Source organism: Prunus avium, chromosome 8 (genome assembly GCF_965620075.1).
Source record: "Prunus avium chromosome 8, drPruAviu1.hap1.1, whole genome shotgun sequence".
NCBI classification, from domain to species: domain Eukaryota; kingdom Viridiplantae; phylum Streptophyta; class Magnoliopsida; order Rosales; family Rosaceae; genus Prunus; species Prunus avium.
In genome coordinates this window covers 39,918,323-39,939,870 of record NC_142291.1, presented here as the reverse complement: position 1 = coordinate 39,939,870, position 21,548 = coordinate 39,918,323, and the positions used below count along the sequence as shown (strand labels likewise).

The 21,548-nt window shown below is 38.8% G+C and overlaps 5 protein-coding genes across 6 annotated transcripts; 2 read left to right on the top strand and 3 right to left on the bottom strand.

Moving 5' to 3' along the window:
• Positions 1 to 779: 779 nt before the first annotated feature.
• On the bottom strand, positions 780 to 2,499 carry LOC110749323 (putative receptor-like protein kinase At1g80640). Its single transcript, XM_021949405.2, has 5 exons — positions 1,798 to 2,499; positions 1,626 to 1,693; positions 1,404 to 1,539; positions 1,170 to 1,316; positions 780 to 1,052 (listed from the first exon to the last, which is right to left on the bottom strand). The coding sequence occupies exons 1-5, from the start codon at positions 2,413 to 2,415 to the stop codon at positions 867 to 869; spliced, it is 1,155 nt and encodes a 384-aa protein (XP_021805097.1). The 5' UTR covers positions 2,416 to 2,499; the 3' UTR covers positions 780 to 866.
• Positions 2,500 to 2,988: 489 nt separating this feature from the next.
• Positions 2,989 to 4,965, bottom strand: LOC110749410 (exopolygalacturonase-like). The gene is made up of 4 exons (XM_021949520.2): positions 4,560 to 4,965; positions 4,143 to 4,466; positions 3,765 to 4,054; positions 2,989 to 3,673 (listed from the first exon to the last, which is right to left on the bottom strand). Exons 1-4 carry the CDS (start codon positions 4,929 to 4,931, stop codon positions 3,196 to 3,198), a joined length of 1,464 nt encoding a protein of 487 aa, XP_021805212.1. The 5' UTR covers positions 4,932 to 4,965; the 3' UTR covers positions 2,989 to 3,195.
• A 504-nt stretch (positions 4,966 to 5,469) lies between these two features.
• Positions 5,470 to 9,027, top strand: LOC110749417 (uncharacterized). Of its 2 annotated transcripts, none has more exons than XM_021949530.2 (10): positions 5,470 to 5,721; positions 5,800 to 5,988; positions 6,074 to 6,140; positions 6,285 to 6,313; positions 6,426 to 6,634; positions 6,784 to 6,902; positions 7,258 to 7,353; positions 7,435 to 7,510; positions 7,713 to 7,866; positions 8,620 to 9,027. In XM_021949530.2, exons 2-10 carry the CDS (start codon positions 5,812 to 5,814, stop codon positions 8,788 to 8,790), a joined length of 1,098 nt encoding a protein of 365 aa, XP_021805222.1. In that variant the 5' UTR covers positions 5,470 to 5,721; positions 5,800 to 5,811; the 3' UTR covers positions 8,791 to 9,027. The 2 variants fall into 2 exon arrangements, with proteins under 2 accessions (XP_021805222.1, XP_021805221.1); XM_021949529.2 differs by having other exon boundaries at positions 5,797 to 5,988.
• A 1,323-nt stretch (positions 9,028 to 10,350) lies between these two features.
• On the top strand, positions 10,351 to 15,781 carry SUS3 (sucrose synthase 3). The gene is made up of 15 exons (XM_021949423.2): positions 10,351 to 10,543; positions 10,673 to 10,805; positions 11,434 to 11,585; positions 11,702 to 11,894; positions 12,146 to 12,264; positions 12,436 to 12,652; positions 12,832 to 12,927; positions 13,014 to 13,187; positions 13,664 to 13,780; positions 13,856 to 14,022; positions 14,225 to 14,449; positions 14,540 to 14,861; positions 14,950 to 15,194; positions 15,294 to 15,432; positions 15,537 to 15,781. The coding sequence occupies exons 1-15, from the start codon at positions 10,443 to 10,445 to the stop codon at positions 15,567 to 15,569; spliced, it is 2,433 nt and encodes an 810-aa protein (XP_021805115.1). The 5' UTR covers positions 10,351 to 10,442; the 3' UTR covers positions 15,570 to 15,781.
• An 882-nt stretch (positions 15,782 to 16,663) lies between these two features.
• GH9B13 (glycosyl hydrolase 9B13) lies at positions 16,664 to 19,431 on the bottom strand. The gene is made up of 8 exons (XM_021949425.2): positions 19,034 to 19,431; positions 18,723 to 18,929; positions 18,359 to 18,559; positions 18,134 to 18,226; positions 17,863 to 18,024; positions 17,655 to 17,766; positions 17,400 to 17,563; positions 16,664 to 17,316 (listed from the first exon to the last, which is right to left on the bottom strand). Exons 1-8 carry the CDS (start codon positions 19,301 to 19,303, stop codon positions 16,984 to 16,986), a joined length of 1,542 nt encoding a protein of 513 aa, XP_021805117.2. The 5' UTR covers positions 19,304 to 19,431; the 3' UTR covers positions 16,664 to 16,983.
• Between the last annotated feature and the right edge of the window lie 2,117 nt (positions 19,432 to 21,548).

The following is a 21,548-nucleotide window of genomic DNA, read 5'->3' as shown; positions in this document are numbered from 1 at the left end:
TGAGCCAAACTCTTCCCTTCCTCCCCCTCCTCCCCCAAGTTCAATTTCACTAAAACCCATTCCCCCTTCCTAGCGAATGACAAAAAAATGACTATATATTCATTGAACAGAATCTGGTGGCCAGGGAACTTAATTATGGCTAATATTGTGACATGTATAAGACGAGGCAAACTTTGTAATGTCTGCTGCTTATGTTATGTAATGATATCCTTCCACAACAATACAACACATTCAACGAAAAAAACAAAGAACTTTTTGAGTTTTGACTTAGTGCAAAGTCTCCGAAGATAAAATAATAAGAAGAACCCATCTTAATATACGTGGCCTCTTTTCCATTATATATATTTGGCTGCTAGAGTAATAAGAATATACCTTTTCCCAGATAAAGCATCCATCTGCTGCCTTTTTGTTTGTGCTAATGTTTTCATACAGATTGAAAATTATAATATATATCATCTTTGTGTGGTCCTTGGGACACCAAATGAGTCGTAAATAAATAGAATACATTAATTGCTCGTAGCCAAGGGGGAAGTATGAACGGACGAATTCCAGAAGAATTAAGAAAAATGAGAAGAAGAAAAAATGTTACAAAAGGGCCTAATTCAAACAAGTCTATCCGGATTAGATTGGGATGTGGCTGAAACTAGCCGACCATTTTCCCCAAAATATATAGCAAAAATACTCTCTTTAAAAAGATAGTCCAATCAACAAGTCCTTCAATATCTTTTGAAAAGAAAAAAAAAAAACACAAGTTCTTCAATCTTTGCACAACATCATGATGCTACAAAAATATAAATATATATGTAGCTCTCAACTTTTATTATTTGTACCCTTTTTATTCTATATGCACTGATTTGATAGCATCCTCAAGGTTTTGCAGTTACATGAACGCCATTGCCAACCGATTGAGCTTGGGTTGCCAGACAGACTGCAGCAAGCATATATCGATCGATCTCTGCTTCTTCCTCTCTTTCATGGAAAATGGTATCAGATATTGATGGAGATGATGATTGCATTTCACAAAAAATTTCTCCTTTAAGATAAGATAGAGCCTGAAAATAAATAGAGAGAGAGAAAACAAAAAACATAAATTTATCAGCAACTGCAAGTGCAACGCTCTTGGGTAGCAAAATTAAGTTTAACAATTAATGAGACGATGGAGTTGTTACCTCGCTCATGCAAGGTCGCAAATCTGGACAAGGCATTGTGCACTGAAAGGCGGTGCACATGACTCTAAACATTTCATGCATGTCTACATCCTCCCAGTCTTCATCTAGTAATTCATGGAATGCTCTCTTCATCAACAGTGGACGGGCCTATCATATACATACACACATATATATATGTTAAAGCAACAATAATACTGTTATTATTTAATTAGGCATTAGGTTAGAACAACTAACCCAGTCAAGCAGAGTTTTGTCGTCCTGTGGCACGCTTGTTTTGCAAAACAGCCTCAAAAGCAAGACACCATAGGATAGGATGTCGGATTTTACTAGAGCAATTGATTCGAGGTCTAAATAATCCCGAAGTGAAACCCTACCAATTGCAAACATTAATATATAAATAACAAGTAAAACATGATCATGCATGGGTTAATTATAATAATTAAGCTATATGCGTACTTTTGGTTGTTGATTGGCTTTGTTAATTGTTTCAGATGAAGCCAGGTAGCTCGACCGAAACCAGAGATCTGTTCAAACAGTTAACAATAGTAATTAGTGAAGAAAAAGAATAGCACATAATTAATTATTAGTTTGGAACTAATTTGGAGATTTATTTTAATTTTAATTTCACCAGTGGGCGTAAGTCACGTCTGAGAAAAATGTTGCTGATGAGTAATTGGCCGTGAACAACAGGACCCTGAGGACTTTCTTCATGCATATATCGAAGCCCTCGACCAATTTCTATAGCTATCTTGAGTTTATCTTGAAATGTCAATTTCATGTGTTTTCCTCTAGAGCCGTAGAGGTTTGAGTCTAATGAGCCTCTTTTCGTTGAGGGAAAGACAAGAATAGTAGTATTTTCACTCTGATAGTAACCAGCCAAGCTGAGTATATTTTTGTGGTGCATAGACAAGGTTGCTTTCTTTTCTGCTTCAAGAACGTCCCTGCACCAGCTCCTGCTCGAATCCGACGTGCTGTATCTCTTCACCATTACTTGGTAGCCATAAACAGGCAGCAAACCCTCGTAAGCCAAATACTCACTCTTATCATCCCCCAGAATTATCCTTGTCCTGAACCCAAACGTCATCTCTTCCACCATCTCCCAGCTCAGCTCCAATGGCACTCCCAGCACAAAATCAGCCTCGCAGAATTTTCTTGATGAAGGATTGCAGTTTTGCAGAGAAGGCCCTTTTGAGAGTGCCTCAACTATCACCTTTTGATCACTTTCTTCGTGTGCCTCAGTCGACATAGTTGGCTTGGCTTTTGAGGATCTTTTTTTTTTCTTTCTATCTTCTCCAACTTGCTTGAGCTTCCGAGATATTACAAAAATGGCTTCCACAGCATCACTCAGCAGTACGCACTAGAGACACATTTGCAATTATATATATATATATATATATATATATAGCGAGTTAGGTTTTTTAGTTATTATACAACAAGGACAGACGTGATTAACTATTCCTTGGTCGGACCGATGATTGCATGAGTTGTCTTTTTGCTTCATTGATTACTAAGTGTTGCCGGTCGGCTTTTAATTTCATGTATTATTAATTTCGTATATAGATCATGAACAATTAATTAAAAACATAGCAAGCTTGCACATGAGTTCGATTTCTCTTCTCGTGTAATTTAGAATATCGTTTTGTCCAAAAAACAAAAGGTACTTTCAGTTCTGATTAAGCTCTCGGATTAGATAAAAACAAAGAAGGCATGGATGAACAAACGTTTTTGGGATGTATATATATTATTCTAATAAATGGGCAAAACCTTTCAATATTCAAAACACAGCTTACTATAAATTTACTCGAATATTGGCATCAGATTGGGGAATATATACATATAGCGAGATCCATTGTTAAATATTTATAATATACATAGACAGCGAGAGATCAGAGACAGAAAAAGAAAGAAATATGAATACTATTACTAGACAGATATTTGGTTAACACATATATATTTTTTGTTTTCTTAATTAATATTGAGTCGAAATGAAATCTTGTACACATAGGATGATGTATTGATGACTAATTTAGCGGCAGAGTGGTGGAATCTGTACTCCCTTGGGTGCAATTTTGGCATTGTAACATTCAGTGGTAAGGGCCGTGTCCTTAATAGCGGCGCCCATGTAGGAGAAGTTAATGTCGGCCATCTCAATCCCGTCGCAAGGGTTTGAAGAACTGCATTGTAAGGAGACGGCAATATTTCTGGAAGAGGTTCCCCTGATGTTTTTGAAATGAACGTTGCTGATCTTCCACTTTGATTGGGCCCCACCAGCTGGTCCAGTTCCAGGCTTCGTCTTCTTCTTTCCGTAGTTTTGATCAATCACAATTGGATTTTGAACCTGATCCATGACAATGTTTTCGTAGGTAATATCGCTTGCTTCTCCTGCACTTTCCGCAGCCCAGGTCTTGATTCTGGCACCATTGGTGGTGTTTCTGAATGTGCAGTTGCTCACATGGATCTGGCTCACGCTCTTGTCGTCTTTGCGCTTCCCAAGGCTCCCCACACTGCATTACAAAAAAACCCCAATTAATTATTAATTAATCCTCATGAACGATCTTAATTAAGGATTATTGCATGCATGCATGAAGTGATTACCTGATGCCATGTCCTGGGCCACAAGTGATGTTGTTGACTAGGATGTCGTGCGTGCCCTGGCCGATGGAAACACAGTCATCACCGGTTCCGATAACGCTATTAAGGACTTTGACGTTAGTTGAACTGCTTATGTGCACGCCATCTGTGTTAGGGCTATCCCCTGGAGCAGTAATGTGGACGTTGTTCATCGTCAAGTTGCCGCAGCCATAGATGTGGGTGTGGAAGAACTTGCTGTTCAAGGAAGTGATCCTCTCGACCAGGGTGTTGTTCACTTTGTTGAACTTAAGAGACTGCAACAAACAAGAATCAAATAATTAATTAAATGGCTACATAACATAAACACGACTGCGTGCTCTTCTATTAATTAAGTATGCTTACAGATGGGGCTTGAGCGCAGCTGGACTTGTCCCTGCAGCCATTGCTTTTCCATGTACTCTCACCTTGACCGTCGAAAGTGCCTTCACCGGTGACTATCAAACCGTCAACCATCTCAAATGTAAACCATTCTGGAGACGCGTATAGACTGAGATCGGTGCTGGCTTTCACATATCCCTCAACTTCAACTAAGATTGGCTCCTTTGAGCTGGTGCATGGCCCTTGAAATATCACAGGCCCTGTCATAAATGTCCCTTTGGGAATCAAAACCTTTGTTGGACCAGAGTAGTTTCCTCTACATGCAGCTACCCATGTCTTGATGAATGCCTGCATGCATGCATAGACACAATTAATTAATACACGTTAGTAGGAGAGGAGAAGAAAACAAAAGATGCATGCATGATTTTGATGGAAACTCACCGATGCATTGTCGTCGCTAGGGCCTTCACCTGGGCCGGCTTCACCTGGGCCTGCTTCCTCTTCTGAAGAGTCCATCTTCTCGTCATCGACCTTCTCGTCATCGACCTTCTCATCACCCGGCAGCGACGGTAAATCAAGCTTGACAACACCAGCTGCGGTGCTCTTACCTCCTTTCATCTGGTCTTCAGTCTTAGCACCGAAGGCTGTGACATCAAATACTTTCCTAGTATCTGCAACGCTACGACGAGCACTAGCCTTGAAAAGATGTCCACGGGATACGCCATCGGCCACGCAAGAAAGCAAAGCTAAGCCAAGAAGAATAATAGCCTTGGCTGATGATCTCCTTGCAATGGCCATATTTCCCATAGACATCTTTCTATGTACAGATTTTGTATTTTTTAGGACTTTTTTTATTCGTTTACTGAAATGAGCAATTGGGTACTTGCCTCTATATATCCATTTTGGGGTCTGCTCTCGTATCTATTCTTAGAAGCTCCAACCGGAAAACTATCTAAAAATTGTGATCCTAGTCTTTTCTTTTCAATACTAGTTCTATGTTTAGTGATATGTCCCCAAATTTAGCCATGCAACCTCTCTAAAATAGTATAACAAACACCTATTTTTCAGCATCCTCTGCTGCACCACTTATTAAAAGGAAAAAATAGTCCTATACCATCGGATGCGGGACCCATATTGCATATCAGTCATGGTCCACAAAGTAAAACAATTCTGGTTTTGTCACAAGCCAGTCCAAAGCTGACCTAAAATCTTTTGGGCTGGGTCGAGAAACATTTCCTCACAAACACAACTAATTGGGCTAATTAAATGGGCTTTCTCTTTTCTTTTTTTTTTCTTTTTTTTATAATTATTATTTCTAATTTCTTACGGAAAAGCCAGAAACCAGTCGGGATATTTTCGTGGTATGTAAATTACACAATTTTCAAGTATTTAGCTCCGAATATATCCATTGAATTTGTTTCTCAACTCCAATGAACACATATTAGGCTTTAAATTGGTGATTAAGGAAGTAGTTTGCGAAGTCCAAGTTCCAGTCCGACTGAGAAAATCTGCCGCAAGAGCCTGGATCCTAGAGCAGAGCACTCTCTCTGAGCCTCTGAGCCTCTGAGCTTGGCTTGGCCGCTGCCATAGTTTTAACAAAAGAGTAGGCTTTTCCCTCGGTCTCACTTTTGATTTCTTTTATTCTTTTCAATAATATTAATATTAGAAATTTATTTAGAAGAAGAAGAAGAAGATGATGATGGAGGTACTGGAATTTGTAATGTCCGTGGAATTCTGGAGAATGTCGGTGCTCTGGACATTCTGTCTCCTCATCTCTTACTGGAAGCTCATTGCTTCATATTCTTGTTCTTCCAAACCACCACCTTCACCTTCAGCATTTGGACATAGGCCTCTCTGCATTATCACTGGTGTATGTATGCCTTCTTCACTTCTTCTTCTTCTTCAATTTCATTCTTTGCTTTATGTAATGTTATTCAATATTAATACTAATCCAGGCAACGTCTGGATTGGGTGCGGCTGCTGCCCATGCTCTCTCCGCCCGTGGTTTCTTCGTGATTCTTGGTAAGCATATTCCTGTTTGTTTTCACTCATCAATCAGTCCTGATGATAGAAATTTCTTTGCAATAATATTGTCCAATATATGCTAATTAACAACTTCTTTCTCACTTTATTAGAATTAATTAAGATGCATATTCCTCTCTGCAGTTGGACGCTCATCCCACTTGTTAGCAAAGGTAGGTACCCTATATCTCCTCTTCTTTATAGCTTATTCTTTATTGGGTCGGTGTGGGTGGACTGTAAAACTTGCTTCAAATCATTTCCTGATATTAATTGTTTGTGTCATAGACGATGATGGACATCAAAACTCAGAATAAGAATGCACATCTCAAAGCATTTCAGGTTGATCTCGCATCATTCGGCTCAATTCTCCAGTTCAAAGCCTCCCTACAGAAGTGGCTTTCTGACTCAGAGATGCACTCTTCCATACAACTCCTTATAAACAATGCCGGGATACTCGCAACTTCTTCCAGACTCACTTGTCAGGGCTACGATCAGTAATAACTATGTTTTTCTCTTATCTATGTACTGCTATAAGAATTTTTTTTCCCTTACATTAGTTAACATTTCAATATGGCACTTGGCAGTAGATCCAGGTTTCCTTAATGATTTCACATTTTTCTTTCTTTTCTTTCCTTCCTTCCAGGATGATGGCTACAAATTACTTAGGTGCATTCTCTCTGACCAAACTATTATTACCACTTCTCAGAAACAGTCCAATTCCTTCCCGTATAGTGAATGTAACGTCCTTCACACACCGAAGTGGTAAGAATCTTTCCGATATGTGTACTTAGAGCTTTTTAATTCGTATTACTTTGTTGGACTATACATCCATAAAACCTTAGTTACATCACTATGTTTGTCAGGATAGTTTTGTGCTTGACTCCCTAGATCATGTCTGGCAATTTGCCCAATTTTAATGAACTTTATAATGCAGGGCAGGATATGCTGTAATGAGAGTCCTTATCCTATCATTTCTGGCTTGGATCAATTTGACTAGACCTTGGATGAAAAATGGCTTTCAAGTTTTCTACTCTTGTTGAACTGCTTTCCCTTAAGATGCTTAAAAAGTTATAAAATGTAAATTTTTTACTGATTCTTCCCTCCCCCCTCTCTTCAGTATTGAATGTACAGGTTAACAAGGACATTGTATCTGGGAATTGCTTCAGCAGATCAAAACGGTACCCATATGCTCATGTCTATGAGTATTCCAAACGTAAGCTCTGATTACCATATAAGTTACCCTAGAAAATCTGCTCTTTCTATTCTAATTTGAACATGCCCCTTTTGTTGATAGTATTCCTGCTGCTCTTCTCCTATGAGCTTCACCGGCAACTTGGCTTGATGGATATCTCTCGTCAGGTCTCTGTCATGTATGTGCTTACAACCTTTCTTCCATTTTTTTTCTCTCTTGAAAGATTTATGCAGAATTGTTAATAGCGAAAATTACCAATTAGTGCGTTTTCTATCTCTGATTGCAATCAGTAGACATTGAATCTTAATTTTTCTCAGATTCATGCATTAGATACTAGGTTTTGAAACTTCATTTTAGTCATGACTAGTTTTATTTTGAAGTGCTGTGGATCCTGGAGTTGTGGAAACCAACATCATGCGAGAAGTTCCCTCGTGCCTATCCAGTCTGGCTTTCATAGTTTTGAAACTTCTGGGCCTGTTGCAGTCACCTGAAATTGGGGTTAGCTCCATTCTTGATGCAGCACTCGCCTCACCAGTAAGATTTCCTCATTCTAACTATTTGCAGCTTGCTCATGTGAATGTGAATGCCACTGATTGTTTGTCCTATGTGTGTTGCAAACTCAATCAGAGTTTTGTGTCAAACCATCTCAAGAGCTAGCTTAACACCAATTCATGTCATTGCTAGTGTTCTAGTACTGCTTCCAATTGTGTGTTGTTGTCTTATGCAATGAATATTAAGATGTGCGGCATATTATTTTTGAATAGTTCAGCTCCAAAGAAGAATTTTAAGGTAAACAAAGCAATGTTCTGTTCAAGTTCATAGGTATTGTATCTCTTTTAGTAATACAAAGCAATTGAACTGTAACAAAGCTGGGACGAGCCATGTTCTTATGTATGGTGTTGATGGGGCTATTTGGTTCAAGTTGTTTAAAATAAAAATAATGTCAACTTTTACTGTTATTTATTCCTAAAGTTTCTAACATGAGAGTCACCATCTTGGAGATGCTGTCAAACATAGCCTGGGTTGTTTAGACTGGTCCTCTGAACAAACCATGCCTTTTGAACTTGAAAATTCCCCTCTTAATATATTTATAACCAGAAATCTGGTGGTTTGAGTGGTGATATCCTTGATTTGAGTTTAACAAGTGTATCGTTATGAATTCTTCTTGCGTGTCATAGAAGCATAATGCATGCTTCAATATGAATGTGAATGCATATTTAGTCTCTTGAAATGGATGGAGTTTTTCAGTGAGATGTAACAATTCAGAACAATTGTGTGTTAATTCAGGAAACATCTGGCGTATACTATTTTGGTGGAAAGGGTGGGACCGTGAACTCCTCTGTGCTTTCGTATAATGCCAAACTTGCCAAGGAACTTTGGAATGCATCAAGTGATCTATTTTTAGAGTCAGAGCTTGCTTCCAAGGAAACCATTTCTGTATCAGATGGTAAATCATAGGTAGAATTGCGTGCACATATATGGACAGAGGCATGTGACTCTTTTTAACAGTAAATTAGATGAATTTGGTTGTTGAAAAAAGATTAGGAGGCAAATCGAAAATTAGCTACGAACTCCACAATCATCCACAATCATGACACGTGTACAAGATATCTGTGTACATAATTTATCCAGGTTTTTTCAACTTTAGATTTTCTTATTTGGAATCTGAGATGTGGATAAGAACTTGGGGACCAATTTGAGTTGTGGATAAGTTAGTAACAATTACCAGTCCACCAAACTAAAAGTCACCGACATCAGTTTGTCGGATGATAGATAATTTACAATACTTCAATCCTTCTTTCTGCAATATCGTTGTTCAATATAATTGAATATGATTCATAATATTCATAATTAAATGTTTGATACTCTAAAAACTATGGGTGTTGAATTATGCGTCTAATACTTGATGGTCTAAACCATTTGTAGTATGTCCAAAAAACCATTTATGGCAAATTTAAAAACGAAAAAAACCAAATAAAGTGATATAAGTCCAAAAAACCAGCGACCAGTGGGGCTTTGATGGTTTATATAATTTTTTTTTTATAAATAAAAAGTCCAAAAAACCAGAAACCAGTTGATGGTTTATGCTTTATAGCGGTGGTCGATGGACCCGTCAACTGCGCATTGTGGAAGGACGTACGATAGCTCATATTCTATCAGAAACAGGTGGATATAAACCATAGTTTTAGTCGGTCAGTGGGTTTAAATTATGCCATACAATATCAACTTTTAACTCTTTGCTCGTACTTCATCACTAACCTAACCTTATATTCCACGTTGAATATGATTTACATCAATTGATTATGATAATAAATTATGACTTGCGTATGATATAGGGTATATTTTTGCTCACCACTTTAATTTAAGGTGTACTTTCACCACCATTCTCAACACTTTATGTGTCTCTTGTTATAATCATAGTTAATTATTTACTTTATATTTATGCAACCATAATTATGTCAATAGATATGTGTCTAATGTTGAAAAGAGTGGTAATGATACACTTTGGGTTAAAATGGTGAGCAAAAATGCTCCCATATGACATAGGAGATAAGACCCATATAGAGGACAACATATAAAAGGCACGTGTTTTTCAATTACGCGAACGTCTCTTTAATGAGAAGAACTTTTTTGTAATGGAATATTACTGTGGCGGCGATATTCAAAACCTATCATACATTGTCATGTTACAAAGTTCATGATAATAGATCTCGCCCATGGGAATGGAGCGCATTTCGTGGCCAGCTGTTTATCTCTTTTGGAGAGCTCCCACGGCAAAAGGAATTAGTCACTATTGTCGGCGGTGGACACCCTTGGATCTCATCCAAAAAGTTCATGATAATAGATGATTAGCTAAGAATAACACCACAGCCATATCTCGGCCGTCAGATCCACTCATACCCTCCAGTATAGACCAGTGTAGTGTAGCAGTGGCTTACCTCGAGCTACCACGTCATACAATTATTCACACCAAAACTTCGCTCCTTCTCTTTCTATTTATATCTCATCAATACTTCTCGAAACAGAGTGAGACTAAAAGAGAAGAAAAGAAGAAGAGCTCTTCCTCCTCCTCCTCTTGCTGTTTGTAACATTGATTTTTTGATTGAATAATGGCGAACCGTCCTAAGCTAACTCGAGCGTTAAGCGTTAGGGAGCGAGTTGAGGACACTCTCGATGCGCACCGCAACGAACTCGTTGCCCTTCTCTCCAGGTTCGCTCATCAAACAAACCTTTTCTTTCGTCTTCTATTGTTTTCAGCTCTGTTTGTTTCCCGAGAAAATCTGAGATGCACTATGTATGTTGTTAGATGGCTGAGTTTCGTTTTATGTTTGGTTTGAAGGTATGTGGATCAGGGAAAAAGCATATTGCAACCTCATGACTTGCTCGATGAGCTCGAGAAAGTCATCAGCGGTGATGAAGCCAAACAGATGCTCAAAGATAGTCCTTTTAGCGAAGTCCTTAAATCAACACAGGTGTATTTTCTTTCTCGACATGGTTTTTCTAATTCATATTATTTCCTCACAGAAACTCGATATTGCTAAAAATAAAAACATTTCCAATTAGTTCTCATGCACTGTTTATTGTTTTCCATGTGATCTGTCTGTAATTGGACATAGGATCAGTTAGTATAACATAACTAAATCCTTTTTCGCCATTCTATGAACCAACTCCTCCTCTGTGATGACGGTGGGAATAAAATCTTTTCACCATCAATTTTCCTAAACAACTGAAGCTATGGAAATTCAATTCCTTCTCCAATTGATCTTTTGGGGGTTCATATAAATAAAAGATGCAATATTGCATTGGCCAACCCAACTCATTTTGTCTAGTATTCCAACTTTTGCTAGTATTTGCTGACTCTCCAAAGAAATAGGACAGATTGTCGATAACTGAATGAAAATAGTTTCCAATGCTACTTGTTTTACCTTTGGAAATTTTGGATTTGGATGGGGGTTGCACATGGAAGGTTATTGTTATCAAAAATGAATTTTTTGTTTGTGGAGGTTGGGCAATTTTCTTATTTCTTTCCGCACTCCCTGTTTGGTTTTTAAAATGTAAAATTATCTTTCCATGAATAAAAGGTGTATATTATGGTGTCAGGAAGCTATTGTTCTGCCTCCATATGTGGCCATAGCAGTTCGTCCAAGACCAGGTGTTTGGGAATACGTTCGTGTTAATGTGTATGAGCTCAGTGTGGAAGAATTGACTGTTTCTGAATATCTTTGCTTTAAAGAAGAACTTGTCGATGGGAAGTAAGTAAACTTTGTCTTCTGTGAAATATTTATCTTCTCTGGCAAGTAAGATTTGTATGAACTTATAAAGCTATGAGTTTTGCTCGATAACATAATTTTCTCTATGCATGTATCAGGTCTAATAACAAATTTGTACTTGAGCTCGACTTTGAGCCGTTTAATGCTTCTTTTCCTCGTCCAACCCGGTCTTCATCCATTGGCAATGGTGTTCAATTCCTCAATCGCCACCTTTCTTCTGTTATGTTCCGTAACAAAGATTCGTTGGAGCCATTACTTGATTTCCTTCGAGCACACAAATGTAAAGGGCATGTAAGTTTGCTGAACAAGGATACTTTATAAAATGATTTTTATTTTTATTGTCTATATGCTACTGTGACCTTTATTTACTTTGATCTTTTTGCCTATATGGTATGAGTTAGTCCTTTGAACTTCTTCCTGATAAAGGATTTATAACTTTCTCTAAATATTAAACTCCTGGGATATAAAGTTTTCAAACTATTTGGTGTTTTTGTATGAGGGCTTTCTTGAGATAGTTAACTTAATTTTAAAAAATTGTGTAGGCGTTGATGTTGAATGATCGGATACAAAGCATTTCCAAGCTTCAGTCAGTTTTGGGGAAGGCTGAGGAATATCTTTCTAAGCTTCCACCCGAGACACCCTATTCTGAGTTTGAATATGTGTAAGCTTACATACCAGACACACTTGCACACACAAATCAATACCTATGTTCTCTCTGCCAGACTACAACTGCCTCATAGAATCAATAACTGAAATGGATATGTACTTTAGAACAGTATAGTTGCAATTCCTGGTATCTTATGCCTTTTGATTTCCTGTTACTTGTATGTAGATTACAAGGAATGGGTTTTGAGCGAGGATGGGGAGATAATGCAGTGCATGTATTGGAGATGATGCATCTTCTCTTAGATATCCTTCAGGCTCCTGATCCTTCTATATTGGAGACATTTCTTGGGAGAGTACCAATGGTGTTTAATGTTGTCATTTTGTCTCCACATGGATACTTTGGACAAGCAAATGTTTTAGGCCTACCTGACACTGGCGGGCAGGTATTATTTGTCGTCTGTTTTTTCCTTTAAATGACTAACAGGCTCCATGATACTTGTTTATCTTTGCATTACCTCTTCATACCTATACTTTGGGTACAGTGTAATCTTTTATGATGAGCTTTTAGATGTTAGCTATCAATGCAACATAACAATTGAGAATTTACGTAATGCATATGCAGATTGTCTATATACTGGACCAAGTGCGCGCCCTTGAAAATGAAATGCTGCATAGAATTCAGAGGCAAGGATTAGATATCGCTCCAAGGATCCTTATTGTAAGTGTCTTTATCCTTATTGTGGGAATCCTTATGGTAGATTTTCTGTGCGCACAAGTTCACGCATCTTTCACTGGTCGTTGAAGGTGACCAGGCTAATACCTGATTCAAAAGGGACTACATGCAACCAGCGGCTGGAAAGAGTCAGTGGAACAGAGCACACCCATATTTTAAGAGTTCCTTTTAGATCAGAGAAAGGAATTCTTCGTAAGTGGATCTCAAGGTTTGATGTATGGCCTTATTTGGAGACCTTTGCTGAGGTAAAATTCGGATAATGCGTCAAGCCCTAATTACTCTTATCATTGAAAATAGTGCTTTAAATCTGACACAGTATATATGGGAATTATTCTTTATATTTTGATTGAAGTGATAATGCGTCGTAAATCTACACCTTGAAGAAAGGGCACTTTCTATATTTGTCATTTAAGAGATCCCTGATTTCCACTGTTGTCAGTTCTCTTACAATAGTAAATCTGCAAAGTTATGCTTTCTGCGATTTCATCATCTTAAATGGATAAGTTTTCTCTGTCCATCCGCATCACTGTTGTAGACTCGTGGCTTTGGTAACCCTTCTTCTGATCTCACTGATGGCATTATCTCATGTCACTTCCTTGATTCTGAAAGTACACATGACTTTATTCACTCATTGCTTATCGGAATTATATAGAATTATTCACTCATTCATGCTTTTTCAGTTTTTGATGTCTGATGTCGTCATTGTTTTGCATGTGATCAGGATGCTGCAAGTGAACTTACTGCTGAGTTACAGGGATATCCAGATTTTATAATTGGGAATTATAGTGATGGGAATCTTGTTGCATCTTTGTTGGCTTACAAAATGGGAGTTACACAGGTTCGATATTTTTGCAGCTGTAAATTTCATCCTATTATCTAACAAGAATGTTATCTGAAGTTTTGATATGTACAGTGCACGATTGCGCATGCATTGGAGAAAACAAAATATCCAGATTCGGATATATATTGGAAGAAGTTCGAGGATAAATACCATTTCTCATCTCAGTTCACGGCTGACCTTATAGCCATGAATAATGCAGATTTTATAATCACCAGCACATACCAAGAGATTGCAGGAACGTAAGTCTTCCAACTCAGTTATGTCGATTTAGACTGCTTTGGTTTTCTTAATACAAAAAAGCAACCTACCTCATTACTTAATCATCAATGGTGGTTTTGACAATTGGAGTTGTCATTGCTTCTCCAAATACATCCTCGTTCTTTGTTTCAGTGATGTTAATTTCCTTGTTTGCTTAAAGGTTTTCTTTATCTGTTCTTTCAGGAAGAATACTGTTGGTCAGTATGAGAGCCACAGCTCTTTCACTCTTCCGGGCCAGTACCGAGTTGTTCATGGAATTGATGTGTTTGATCCAAAGTTCAATATCGTGTCTCCTGGAGCAGATATGGCCATTTATTTCCCTTACTCTGAAAAGACAAAGAGACTTACATCCCTACATGGTTCCATAGAAGAGTTGCTGTATGATCCTGTCCAGAATGATGTGCACATGTGAGTTCCTTCATGGTATATCAAATGTGACAATACAAGTATTTTGTGGCAGTCACTTGATAATGTGATATTTCTTCTTTCTTGGCTCAGTGGCACACTAGATGATCGTTCAAAGCCCTTATTGTTCTCAATGGCAAGGCTGGACCGGGTGAAAAACATATCTGGGTTGGTCGAGTGCTATGCTAAGAATCCCAAACTGAGGGATCTGGTAAACCTCGTTGTGGTTGCTGGTTATATTGATGTGAAGAAGTCAAAAGATAGAGAAGAGATTGAAGAGATTGAGAAGATGCATGGTCTTCTAAAGGAGTACAAATTAAATGGTCAATTTCGATGGATTTCAGCCCAAAATAATCGAGCACGTAATGGTGAGCTATATCGTTACATAGCAGATACACGAGGTGCTTTTGTTCAGGTACATTATATATAGGCGTCAGTCAATTTGTTTCATAGAGAACTCCTGGGGCAATCTAATTTACTTTGTTTTGTGTTTGTAATCGCAGCCTGCATTGTACGAAGCTTTTGGACTGACAGTTGTGGAGGCCATGACTTGTGGCCTTCCAACATTTGCCACTTGCCATGGTGGCCCTGCCGAGATTATTGAGCACGGTAAATCAGGAATTCATATTGATCCTTATCACCCTGAGCAGGCTGGTGCACTTATGGCAGATTTCTTTGAACGTTGTAAGGAGGATCCAAGCTATTGGAGTACATTCTCAGATGCAGGCCTTAAAAGAATTTATGAAAGGTTAGTATCTTTTATACACTTGTGTGGTGGGATAGCATTAGTACTTGTTTAAAAACAATGTGTTATATGAAGTCTGGCGGGACCTTTGTAACATTGCAGGTACACATGGAAGATTTATTCAGAAAGGCTAATGACATTGGCTGGTGTTTATGGTTTCTGGAAGTATGTGTCAAAGCTAGAAAGGCGTGAGACCAGACGATATCTCGAGATGTTCTACATTCTGAAGTTCCGGGATTTGGTGAGTAGTTAGTATTATTGTTATTGTTACGTGAATGACAATCTTTGGTTGAGATCAAATGAATTCTCTTCATAAAATTCATTATGCTTGAATTGTTGTTTCAGGCAAATTCTGTTCCTCCAGCAAGTGAGGAGTGATGCGTGGTGATGATTGACATCAAAAGCTTCAATTGCTGAGCTGTTGAAGCCATAACTCAGTGACTCTGATTCACAAGGTAATGGTTGTACAGATAAAATAAAGTTACGCTTTGTGTTGTGTATGTATATGTAATAATATTGAACTGGATCCAAGCTCTTCTTCTGCGGCATTGTAAAATTACAATAAAATAAAGCTCTTGTTAACGGATTGATATGCCTGCCAAAACAAATTGTCATGGGTTACGAATTTGTTCAAAAATCGAAAATCTTATAATTGGACAACAATATATGTTAACAAGATAACACAATATCATATTATTTGAACGTTTTTGCAGGACACCACATGATGGAACAGAAATGGACACTTTTTTTATATGCGCCCACAGGTTACTGGGCTGTACACCAAAGGAGCCTGTGGGTTGAAAAACTCAATCAAAGAGTATATTTTATGCTCTGCTCCAATTCAATCATACCTTATTTCTGCTCCAATTCAAGCCAGTCCAATCCAATCATACCATACCTGAGTTGGGGAATGTCTTTTGGTTTATTGCCATGTGATCTCTCTCTCTCTCTCTCTCTCTCTCTCTCTCTCTCTCTCTCCCCTTGCCAGAAACAGAAAGACTAGACCTAGGCCACTTTCTCGCGTTTTACACTCTCTTCTGACACCTGACATCCCTGACAAGCCTGCCTGCATGCATATAACCAGCTTTTTTGACCATATCGCATGCTGCTACACAAAATCTTCTTCCTTCCATGTGTTTTCACCCTCATTTTCAACGGTCAAATACTCTCTCTCTCTCTCTCTCTCTCTCTCTCTCTCGTTATCCACCAAAGTACCAACCAACAGTAACTAAAATATTTAATCACTTGTTACATCATCCACTGCCACCCATTCTCCTTGTTCTTAATTATGTTTTTCTTGCTTGTTGCTAGTCATGTGGTTTGAATCTAATCTAGGACCATTGTTGTTAGATAGCTTATTTAGGTCCTTGGGCAGAACGTCCGACGATTTCCATATTTTAATACCAAACAACACTAAGTTATTGCTAGTTAAACACTAGAGGACAAACGTAAGCTACAAAATTAGAGTAAAGTTGAAAACTCAAAAAGGATGTCCAATCTTAGAGCCCATAAAACTTTTACAAATAAACACCGTTACTGGCACGATACTTTCTCTTGCACCAGAGGAAACAACAATATTTTTATATGAACCAAGACCTACTACATGATCTAGACCTTGACCATTGTGTTGTGCTTCGCAGTTTGGGAGAGCTCTTAATCTCGACCCTATCACCGCGTGCACTTTGCAACCATAACTAAAAAGAAGAGCTTACTTTACTAGAATTTAAAACAAACCCAAAACACCTAACAAGTTGGAGAATCTCTCAAGAAGAAAGCTAGCTTGGGTCTTTAGCTACATCTGCCCAAATGAGTGAGCAAGATAAGCTAGTGTCCCTACAAGGGGTGCGTTAATGTATGTGGCTGGCTCTGACTGCTCATAATCTGACCGTTGATCTGGGAAACTGTCATGCTGGTCGGGCCCACCAATCACTGCACCCACCAGGATGTTGGGGTTGGGGGACTGGGACCTCATCACACTGAACCCGGAAGAGCATTGGATCTTGGCTGGGTGTGCGGCAATGGACGGCAGGGATGACCCCCTGTGGTGAATCCTTTGTGGGTACCTTGGGCCATAACCCACCATGTAGGACATCTTCAAGGGATTGTCTCCTAGTAGGTAATCCACCTGATAAAACATTCATAACATAATTAAAAAGAGATTAATTAAGACACAGATACTTGCTTGAAATGTGTTTGTGGGACACTGACCTGTCTTTTGGCAATAGCTCGGAGCCTCTTAGGGGTGATGGCGGTTCCACCACAATTGACCACCTGGCGGGCAGTGGTTAAGTATTTGGCGTAGCTCAAGAGCAGAAATGAGGTGGAGGTCACATATTGCATGTTGCTATCATTCATTTTGAAAAGAAGACCACCTGCAACAAAAACCAAGACCAATACTAGCCGTTACAAACAGGACCACTCTCTAGTCTTTTAAGAGAGAGAGAGAGAGAGAGAAAACAATACCTGGGGTGTATTGGGCTGAAGAGTAAGAGGCTCCTGGTATGATTGAACAGATAAAACTATCTGCATGACCTTTGTAGTCATGGAGGGATCTGACCTTCTGGATGAGGAATGCCTGTAAAATCAAAGGGCGCATTATAGATCAAAAGACTGAGGAACATAAAAGATAAAGCCAGCTGCAAAAACAAGTTTTTTATTATAGAAATGGGACCTTGGAAAGAAGAATTCTTGCTCCAACATGCTTATTATCCCATCCAAATGTGTTATCAAACTCGGCGGCCCCAAGTATCTGGCCATTAGCTTGAATGTAGTTGAGATAGGCTGGATTTTTGGTGGCCTTTTGCAGCCAAGCAGCAGCCCACAACAGCTCATCCTAGCATTATCAGGAAACAAAAAAGATGATACCTTTAGGTTTAGCCACCCTCTAGAAAGTAGAAAGAACAATGTAATTGGGGTATTGGAAAATTAACTGAAATGTTTACCTGATAACCAGAGTAATCACAATAGAAGGGGCACACATATTTCTTCAATCGAGTGCTGTAGGCTCCTCTGTGCTTATCAGCAAACTCAAACACCTGGACCCAGAAGCAAACATGATCTCAGTTTTTGGGGAACTTTGGAAGAACAGTAGAGAAAGACCCACCCTGTTTCTTATTTCTTTTGGCGTTAAAGTTTCAAGTTTGGTTTAGCTTCACATATTTACTTACGCTAATAGCCCTCCTGGCCAAAAGTTTGGAGTAAGTAGGGTCACTTCTTCTGAAGACCAATGAAGCAGCTGCAAGAGCAGCAGCCGTTTCAGCTGCTACTTCAGAACCAGGGGTGTTTTGGTCAATCTTGAAAACACTTCTTGGGGTATCCATGTCTTCTGGTCTCTCCCAACAAGCATGGTCCTTGTTAGCATCACCAACCTACCAAGTAACACCCAGAATCAACCTTAGCGTATATGTTCTTATCCCCCTATAAATTTTGTTAATTTCTGATAGAACAAAAAAAAAAACAACAGGGAACAAAATGCCTGTTCTCTAAAAGAAAGAATAGACACAAGAAACATGAAGAATGCAGAGCAAAAACCTGAACATAGATGGTGCCTGGGTGGGCAGTTGCTTTGAGGAGGTAATCAGTAGCCCAACGAATGGCTTCCTTGGCATTCTGCAACTCACCCTTCATCAACCCACCAAACTCAATAACACTCCATGAAAGCATGGTGGTGGTAAAAGCCATGGGAAACCCAAACTTCACATTGTCCCCTGCATCATAGTACCCTCCAACCAAATCAACCTGCATTTGAGAGCACCACATAGAATAGAAATGAGGAAAATCCCAGTTGAGAAAGAAAACCAAAACAAAGAAAGACAGAAAGAAAAAGGTGGGTTTTTGCATACATGCAGGGCTGAGCCATCTGAAAGACCAGAGTCTCTCCTCCAGGAAATCCTCTGGTTAGAAGGGAGCTTCCCTGACCTCTGGCCTTCAAAGAAGAGGATGGACTTAGTGAGAGCATCCCTGTAGTTGTGACTGGCAAAGCGAGGATGGCGATGGCGTTGGATTGGGTTGTGGTAGTGCCCAGGAAAGGCATTGGCATTGCAGAGCAGCAGAGTGGTAAAGCAAGAGAGGAGGAGAAATTCAAGTGGGAGAGAGAAACCAAACAGAGCCATTTTGGCTGCCCCAAGTAAGAAGGTAATAATACAATACCCAACCAACAAACCAACTGCCAACCTGTGGAACTGGAAGCCGCAGTGGAAGAAGCAGACACCTCCCTCCCTTTGTATTTATAAACTGCTAGCTAGCTGGGTCTCTCTTTAACGTGCTAGGTCATAATCATAATTAACTCCACATCCTCCAATAATGGCTTTGGCTTTTGTTAATTAAGATTTAAATTATCCTTTTGCAAATGAGGCATATTTGTCACTGTTTTGGTTCACTCACCGTGTAAGGTAATGTGCATGTCCCTTTTGATATTCTGGCATGTGTCTGCCCCCATTAACAATACTGGTCCCATCCCATGGGGGGGGTCCCTACTCTCATTTGCAAAAGAAAGCTCAAATAATATTTTTGGTGTTTCACTTATTTATCTGGAAATTACAGATAGTTTAAAATAATAATAACAAAAGGCAAATTTAATGCCTTGGAGATTACTGGTCACGGGCTTTTAATCTGTAGAAAAAATTTGATAAAATAATAAGTTGGTTTTTGAACCCTTGTTTGATTGTTATGGTTACAACTGAACTGGAGTAAGCTCCAATAGCTTTGGAACTGAGCTTAGTGGAACTGTTGCCCATACACTATGACACAGAGTCAAAAACTAGTGTCAGAGAAAGGTGATGAACACGTATAAAGATGGGCTCGAATTCGACATTTGAACTGAAATAATATGCTGTCGGAGAAAAGTAGTGAGCCTAAACGTGGGTTTTGCTTCCGGTGCAGATGTTTGAGTTGTGAGATTTGAATTCACCCATCACAAAATGGTCAATAAAGACCCATTCATAAGTACCAATGCTTGTGATGGATGGAGCTCATGAATCAAGAAATATGAATAAGGAGCCAAAAAAACACCTCAACTTCTGGTTCTAAGCCACTACCGACCTGACCTTATGGATTTTGCACAAAATTAACAGCAGCATTTGATAACTCGGACCAAGTTAGAAGAAGCTCTCTAAACAGCCTCATCTCTAGTCAGGACGAGGATGAGCAAAAGATTATAATATCATGATGAATCCCTACTTACTTCGAAGCATGTGCTGTGAAAAAGTTTTCTTTCTTCCTATGATCACCAGTGCCATGTTGAGAAGATTACTTGTTTTTTTTATTTTCTAATGATCGGTCTGTTTTGTGTTTGCATAAGCGATACAGCATCATATTACATGGTGGGGTATTTTGAGCCTTAAATTTTTTTGTATAATTACAAGAGGACCCCAAAAGCCAAAGCATGTTACCCACCATACGCATTCTTGAGTAAGTTTTGTTACACGTACAAGGGGCCAGACAACAAAAGGTATCACCCAGAAGAAAAAGAGGAAATGGACCACACAATGAAGATTGAAGAGTTTTGGATAAGAGCATTTACACTGGAACAGTTCTAGGTTCGATTTTCTTTTCCCCAATATCACTTGTATTTATAAAAATATAAAAAATAAAAAAAGAGTTTTGGATAGAAGGGGAATTAATAATAATGAAAATGGATGATATGATGCATTCAATTATGGAGCTAGCTTCTGGTGAGAAACCGATTGCCCAGATTTGACCCCTGTAGACTGCAGATGAATCCAGTCCAGTGTAGAGAGAGACTTTAGAGAGAGAGCATGTTTGTGAAAATGGCTTATTCGGATCATGATCATGTGCTCCTCTGGTACGGTGGAACCCTCCCACATGGCTAAAGCATGCATTCATGTTCATCTTCTTGCTCTGCCTCTCTGTAAAACAAGACAAGTTATATACAGACAGTAACGAATCAATTCAACATGACCTAAAAAGCTGACACCGTGACACCATATTCATTTTCTTTCATGCTTTCCTTTTTAGAAGGCAATCAACTAAATAAATTAGCTCGACTTCAAAATTCAATGGATGGGGGTCGAGTCGACTGGACTTGTCCATTTCAATGTGCAATATGCGCTCTCCTCTTAGATTTCGTTTGGTTCACGGAAAGGATTTGATGGGAAATCACTTCCCATGTCATATCTCAAGGGATGGGAAATTGAGATTTATTTCATATGTTTGATAATCCTAGGAAAATAATCAAGAAATACCATTTTATTTCCTTTCACATGTTTGGTTTGTATAGAAATGTAAACAAAGTTTGTTTAATTTTCCAATTATACCCATATAAAATTATAAAAAAAAAAATTTGCATTTAATGCTATATTATTAAGGGGGACAATATGGTCATTAAAAATTTCCGAA

Coding starts and splice junctions, on each gene's coding strand:
- GH9B13 (XM_021949425.2), bottom strand. CDS start 19,303: ATGGCTCTGTTTGGTTTCTCTCTCCCACTTGAATTTCTCCTCCTCTCT. Junction 17,767..17,862: donor CAAGAATTCTTCTTTCCAAG/GTCCCATTTCTA, acceptor TTGATTTTACAG/GCATTCCTCATCCAGAAGGT. Junction 17,317..17,399: donor GAGCTATTGCCAAAAGACAG/GTCAGTGTCCCA, acceptor ATGTTTTATCAG/GTGGATTACCTACTAGGAGA.
- LOC110749410 (XM_021949520.2), bottom strand. CDS start 4,931: ATGTCTATGGGAAATATGGCCATTGCAAGGAGATCATCAGCCAAGGCT. Junction 4,467..4,559: donor CTAGCGACGACAATGCATCG/GTGAGTTTCCAT, acceptor GCATGCATGCAG/GCATTCATCAAGACATGGGT. Junction 3,674..3,764: donor GGCCCAGGACATGGCATCAG/GTAATCACTTCA, acceptor TTTGTAATGCAG/TGTGGGGAGCCTTGGGAAGC.
- LOC110749323 (XM_021949405.2), bottom strand. CDS start 2,415: ATGTCGACTGAGGCACACGAAGAAAGTGATCAAAAGGTGATAGTTGAG. Junction 1,694..1,797: donor GACGTGACTTACGCCCACTG/GTGAAATTAAAA, acceptor CTGTTTGAACAG/ATCTCTGGTTTCGGTCGAGC. Junction 1,540..1,625: donor AAGCCAATCAACAACCAAAA/GTACGCATATAG, acceptor TGCAATTGGTAG/GGTTTCACTTCGGGATTATT.
- SUS3 (XM_021949423.2), top strand. CDS start 10,443: ATGGCGAACCGTCCTAAGCTAACTCGAGCGTTAAGCGTTAGGGAGCGA. Junction 12,265..12,435: donor TATTCTGAGTTTGAATATGT/GTAAGCTTACAT, acceptor ACTTGTATGTAG/ATTACAAGGAATGGGTTTTG. Junction 13,188..13,663: donor ATTTGGAGACCTTTGCTGAG/GTAAAATTCGGA, acceptor GCATGTGATCAG/GATGCTGCAAGTGAACTTAC.
- LOC110749417 (XM_021949530.2), top strand. CDS start 5,812: ATGATGATGGAGGTACTGGAATTTGTAATGTCCGTGGAATTCTGGAGA. Junction 5,989..6,073: donor CTCTCTGCATTATCACTGGT/GTATGTATGCCT, acceptor ATACTAATCCAG/GCAACGTCTGGATTGGGTGC. Junction 6,314..6,425: donor CATCCCACTTGTTAGCAAAG/GTAGGTACCCTA, acceptor TTTGTGTCATAG/ACGATGATGGACATCAAAAC.